The following is a 6,671-nucleotide window of genomic DNA, read 5'->3' as shown; positions in this document are numbered from 1 at the left end:
TGTCCCCCTTTCCTTTAAAAAAAAAAAAAAAATCCATTGTGGTATAAAATTTAAATCCCTATGGCCACAGTTGTCTGTCAAATCATGTTTTTTTCCACTTAAAGATGTGTGCACAAACTGTGTATGTCACACCGCACCCGTAATCCAGCCTTTGCCACCTTTGTCTCAAAAAATCCAGGGAGGGAGAACCCTGATATAGCTTTCATGAATAACCTAATAATGTCAAGGGCCTGCTTCAAAAGTGTAGGAAAACACCACAAAAGACAACACAGAAAAAATTACTTATTACATTACTTATACATTCAGTGTCACTGTTCACTTGTTTACACTTATAAAGATGTAGAAATAAAACACCAAACTCATAGACTGCCCCTCCAACATGAAGGTGTAATTCGAGAACAGTCAGAGCCTCTATTATCCCTGCTGTACTCCAGTGAGTGTTCAGATCATAATAAAGTGGTAATTAAGGGCATTTATAATGCATTTAAGCACATTTGTTAATTACTGATTAAATTGTTAATGAAAAACACTGACACCATGGGTTCAAAGAAACCAGTTGCTTACATATAAACACTATGTAGTAATTTGTGGTTTGTCACAGTTCATGCGGTTTCATTATTCTGAAACTGCTACCCATTCATAAGCAATATTTTGAATTAAGAAGTAAGAAAATTAAAGAAAACAAGCAGCGTTGGGCTGGACCTCGCACCCTTGCGCACGTTGGGGCGTGGCAAAGCGGAAAGGTTTTTGTTAGGGGCATTTAGATGCATTCAGACCCAGGAATTTATCGGACACTGCAATAAGTAGATATACATTACATATACACACACACACACACACACACACTCACACACACACACACACACACACACACACACACACACACACACACACACACACACACACACACACACACACACTCACACACACACGCACACACACACACACACACACACACACACACCTACACACACACACACACACACACACACACACACACACACACACACACACACACACACACACACACTCTCTCTCTCTCTCTCCCTCTGTCTGTCTGTGTAGACATTTAGACTGAGCAACTGAAATGAACTGCCAACACTTTGATGAGTCAAACAGGAGAGGACCTTATTTCCAGTGAAACCTGTAAATATGTTTGTAGGTCATGCTCTTGTAATTCGTGTTTGATCTAGACTTTGACAGCAATGTCAGTGAAATAGTTGACAGACTGCACAGATATCTAAAAACATAATAATAATACAGTTAATAAACTTGAACTAGAAACAGAAAGCTGAGGCACCTTTTCCTTATCAGGTATCATGAATCTATACAAGTGTTCTCCACTGGGTAGCACACTAAGACCACAAATGAATCTGGATGACTGCTTGACTTCATTAGCTACTGCAATCCTCTGAAACTGTAACTTGTTCAGTGTTTCCCCTATGTACATTCAACAGCGGCGGTGTGCCGCTGTTGAATTCTCAGCACCGCTACAAAAATGACTGTGCTTGAAGCAACGTGACGTTAACTATGTTGATCACTTGCTCAATTTCATTAGAAGTTGATAGCAGCTAGTTAGCCATATAACTTCGCTTTTGGCTTCGGTGTAGGCTAGGCTTCATAACAAAACCTGCCCCTCCCTTCATAAGCTACTGAAGTAGGGAGAGGATAAAAGCAGACAACCCAACTCTCCCGGACGTACCGGGAGTCTCCCGTATATTGATAGCGGCTCCTTGACGCCCGCAAATGAGACATAATCTCCCGGAATCTGGAGCGAGCAAGCAAGAGCGCGCACTAGAGAATGACTGCGCGCGTGCACAAAAAACGATCGGTTTTCTATCGCTTTTGCGTGTCATATCAATGATATAATGTCACTGTGTGGATCATTAACCTTGTTGCAGTGTGCTCCCTGGTTATATTTAGTGAACTATCAGCTTCTACCTGCTCAGATCTCACAGTCAGCAGTAGTAGAGGAGGAGGGCAGCAGGGGAATCTAGCGCACATAGTTTGTATGGTAGCCTAATGATGGAAAAAGTAAAACTGGTTACTAAAAAAATAAACCTTTATTATTATTTATCTTTTATTTACAGAAAATACATATTTTTGTGTAGCATACATGTGTATGTTATTTTGTTAAAGCTATGAGACATTAACATTTAGGCCTAGTTGTTTTGTTTAAATTATTATTTATAATGTAATATTACTTAAACAGCTCAGGGACTTCCAAGCAGCAACATGTTGTTTGAGCACTTTTTTGCATTGTCAATTTGAAATAATGTTTTGTTTTTGAATGAAGGGGTTGAAATTTATAAAATATTTTTTTATCCGATTCATCGATTAATCGAAAAAATAATCGACTGATTAATCGATTATCATAATAATCGTTAGTTGCAGCCCTATTATTTTTCAAATTGTTCTTCCGGGGGAACATACCCCCGGACCCCCCTAGTGTTGCTAGGTTACGACACACAGCATCGCTGCTACACAAATTTCTAGGGGAAACACTGCTTGTTATAACAAACTATTCATCAAGATGAGACAGAAATAGGTATAGAAGTAAACATGGTCAAAATTAGAAACACAAATATATTTCTTTAGGTTACAACTAGTGGCAAAATAATTCAGTACTTCAACTAGTGCCAGCTGCACAGACACACACAGTCGTTGCCATGGTAGTTAACGAGGGGGCAGCATGGAGATTCAGGATTGATTGGGAGAGGAATAAGGTGTACATGTGGGTCCGCAGATCAAAAAGTATAAAAAAGTATAAAACAAATTACACACATCTATAGATGAGACTTGTCACTACATTCTGACGTTTGAATGGAATGTGTAGCTGAAAGTATGCAGGAATAATGTATATATTTTGAAAATCCTGAAAAATCCCAGAAAATCACACATTTAAGGGCAAAATGTGCACTTGCTGTTTGATTTAGGTCAGTGGTGTCAGTGCGTGATTTGTAGGTCTTGATAAGACAAACAATTGAGTTTTGGTTGAATCTTTCTATGACATTCCTATCAGGCGTAGTGGACGTCTAAGTGTTTCAAGGTGGCCAGAAAACGGCGATAATCATACATTTAAGGGCAAGTTGTGCACTTCCTGTTGGATTTAGGTCAGTGGTGTCAGCACATGATTTGTAGGTCTTGATAAGACAAACAATTGAGTTTTGGTTTGATCTTTCTACGACATTCATATCAGGCGTAGTGGCTGTCTAAGCGTTTCAAGGTGGCGCTAGGGAGGACATTTTGGCACTTTTGGGGTTAATTTTTCCATTTTATCAGATTTATGGCCAGACCTGATGTGCGTGGTAAATTGGGTCTGTTCTGGAGCAGGTTTAGATGGTCAAATTTAGGGTCAAAGTGGCGTTATTTGTTTTTCCATTTTATCGATTTTTTCGCCAGACATGATGTGCCTTCCAAATTTGGTGAGTTTTAGAGCAGGTTTAGGGGGTCCAATTGAGGCTCAAAGTGTCGATAGACTAATAATAAACGATACGAATACAATAGGGTCCTTGCCTCTGCTGAAGCAACATCCTACTGAGCGAGAATGACCCTCTGCAGCATTAAACCCATTACAGGCCTGTGAGAGTAACACATCCATAAGCCTCAAATCTCTTTAATACAACACCCATTAGGAAAGTGCTGAGCTCTTTACCTGCAGCTAAGATGGTCCACTACTCAGCAACACCACTGCTTCTGGTCTATATCCAATATAACACAGAAAAACAACTACTTTACACACAGTAATAGAGGAAACCAGTATATATATTTAAAAATATTCAATACCTGTTATCTGTTGTTGCTATCTTCGCATTGACACTCCTGCACAAAAGATTTGTAATCTCAGTAAGGCACTCCATGCATTTCAACATCTTTTAGAAATGATCATGTAAAGACTTTGTTGTAGAGCATGTTATTCCATGAGTCCACAAGTCATCATTTTGTACAAAAACTGAACTATAAAAAAAACCGATCTTGACAGTATTTTGACTGTCTTCAGAAAGCTCTGCCATATATTTGTTTTTCAGATGGGTAAGCTATAGTTTTGGCTGCTTATTTTCATACTGCAGATATTTAGTTAAGTGTTTGTGTTTTAGAATTAGACATGACAACTTGACTTTGGGATGAATTTGTTGTCATTCAGTGTTGGATATAGGTACAGTACCTATATAGTATAGGTATATATAGTTTGGGGGTACAAGTCATGAAATTAGTAAATTAATTTTACTCTCTCCCTTATAAGATCTATTTAGGGTGAAGGGTGATTTGGAAATCTAGGAAAGGTCAGTAGTCAGGGTCACACACTGGGTCACACAGCTAAAACACATCGACAATAATGCTTATATTTTATTTTATTTACATGTGAGAAAATCAGTTGCTTCAACTACCTCAACTTGCAAATATTTGCTTGAACATGTAAACAGTTGCTCAAAATATGATCTATCAAATTCACTGCACAAGAAAATGTACATTATTTCACATGGATTGCAGAATTTCTAATATTTATATTTTAAGATATATTTATATTTTAAAATACACAGTCATCAGACAGCTCCGTAAGAGGAATGAGCCTGTGTAACCTTAATATCTTGATGAGTGGTCAGTTATGTTTGCAGTGACGGCTGGATTAGATATTAACTGTGGCCTAAATCACTTTGTGCTGACGGATTTGGAAAGTGATAATCCAAGGTGTGCCCTTTAAAAGCCAGACCGTGTCCACCTGGGTCCATTTGTAGCAAGGTCCCTCTCCATCACTCTCCTGAACAGCCAGAAGAAACACCACTGAAGGGCTGATCGCAACCGTCAACCGCAACCATGAACGGCACAGAGGGACCCTATTTCTATGTCCCTATGATTAACACCACCGGCGTTGTCCGGAGTCCTTATGAGTATCCTCAGTACTACCTTGTCAACCCAGCAGCTTATGCTGCCCTGGGTGCCTACATGTTTTTTCTCATCCTTGCTGGCTTTCCCATCAACTTCCTCACTCTGTACGTCACCATCGAACACAAGAAGCTGCGAACCCCTCTAAACTACATCCTGCTGAATCTTGCGGTGGCTGACCTCTTCATGGTGTTCGGAGGATTCACGACAACGATGTACACCTCAATGCACGGCTACTTCGTCCTTGGACGCCTTGGCTGCAATGTTGAAGGATTCTTTGCTACCCATGGTGGTCAGATTGCCCTCTGGTCACTGGTTGTTCTGGCTATTGAGAGGTGGGTGGTTGTCTGCAAACCCTTCAGCAACTTCCGCTTCGGGGAGAATCACGCCATCATGGGCTTGGCCCTCACCTGGGTAATGGCCGCTGCTTGTTCCGTGCCCCCTCTTGTTGGCTGGTCCCGTTACATCCCTGAGGGCATGCAGTGCTCATGTGGAATCGACTACTACACACGTGCAGAGGGTTTCAACAATGATACCTTTGTTGTCTACATGTTCACATGCCACTTCATGATCCCACTGGTCGTGATCTTCTTCTGCTATGGTCGTCTGCTCTGCGCTGTCAAGGAGGCTGCTGCTGCTCAGCAGGAGTCTGAGACCACCCAGAGGGCTGAGAGGGAAGTCACCCGCATGGTCATTCTCATGGTCATTGCTTTCTTGGTATGTTGGGTGCCCTACGCCAGTGTGGCTGTTTGGATCTTCACAAATCAGGGTGCTGAGTTTGGACCTGTCTTCATGACCATCCCGGCATTCTTTGCCAAGAGCTCCTCCATCTACAACCCACTGATCTACATCTGCATGAACAAGCAATTCCGTAACTGCATGATCACCACCTTGTGCTGTGGAAAGAATCCCTTCGAAGAGGAGGAGGGAGCATCCTCTACCAAGACAGAGGCCTCCTCTGCCTCTTCCAGCGTGTCTCCTGCATAAAAGGGCCATCAAACAGAGCCTCAATGATCTACTATCCAAGAAGAAGACTTCTGCTCCCCCCGGGAAACAACTGAAGGCTAATGTCCACGGAAATTACTTCCTTTTTGTATTTTTACAAACGAGTTGGTTCAACCTAAAGACAGTTGCAGGAAAGGTCAGCCCATTACAGAGTGGTTCCTGTATGTACAGAATATCCAACGTTACAATCTTTGAGATTTTCCTGAGAGGAAAGGGAAAAAATGTTAATCTTTTACAGTTGGAACCTATATGATACTGGCTTATTTTTGAATGTAGAGGCATGTAATCAAGGCAACGTAAAATAAATCGCACTTTGCAAATGACTTATCCTGTTGTTGTTTTACTTACAATTTGGGTGGCAAAGTTCAAATGACTAGTATATTTAATCAAATGAATAAATGTGAATGACCTATTCAGAATGCATTTATGTCTTGAGTCAATTTCTACTTTAGAGCTATTATTGTAGTGACTACTGTGGGAGCTAATGGTACAAACAGAACAGTTCAGAAACTTAAAATTGTGTTTGAAATCCTTCTGTAGATGCATCTGCATTGCTACTGTAATCTCAGTACAGTCACAGGTCACCTTGGACTTAGAACTTGTCCTAGCGAGGGGATTATGACATTAATCAGGGATGAATATACACCTGACACAACACCAACTTTATCTGATGACGAATATTAATCACATTAATGAAAGGTTAACACTGACAAAGACTTATTGGATAACACAAATCAGTATTACCTAGAGACACCTTGATGCAGAGGTTATAGAAGTGGGAA

General features: G+C 40.7%; 1 protein-coding gene across 1 annotated transcript; it reads left to right on the top strand.

Annotated features, from left to right (window-relative positions):
* The first annotated feature begins 4,815 nt into the window (after window positions 1-4,815).
* Window positions 4,816-5,871, top strand: LOC133988396 (rhodopsin). Its single transcript, XM_062428057.1, has one exon. It carries the CDS (start codon window positions 4,816-4,818, stop codon window positions 5,869-5,871), a length of 1,056 nt encoding a protein of 351 aa, XP_062284041.1.
* The last annotated feature ends 800 nt before the right edge of the window (window positions 5,872-6,671 follow it).

This window comes from Scomber scombrus, chromosome 10, assembly GCF_963691925.1.
Source record: "Scomber scombrus chromosome 10, fScoSco1.1, whole genome shotgun sequence".
Taxonomy (NCBI): domain Eukaryota; kingdom Metazoa; phylum Chordata; class Actinopteri; order Scombriformes; family Scombridae; genus Scomber; species Scomber scombrus.
The sequence above is the reverse complement of the archived record's forward strand: the minus strand, read 5'-3'. Positions and strand labels throughout refer to the sequence as shown.

What these genes read in the sequence shown, in the direction of transcription:
- LOC133988396 (XM_062428057.1), top strand. Translation starts at nt 4,816, where the DNA reads ATGAACGGCACAGAGGGACCCTATTTCTATGTCCCTATGATTAACACC.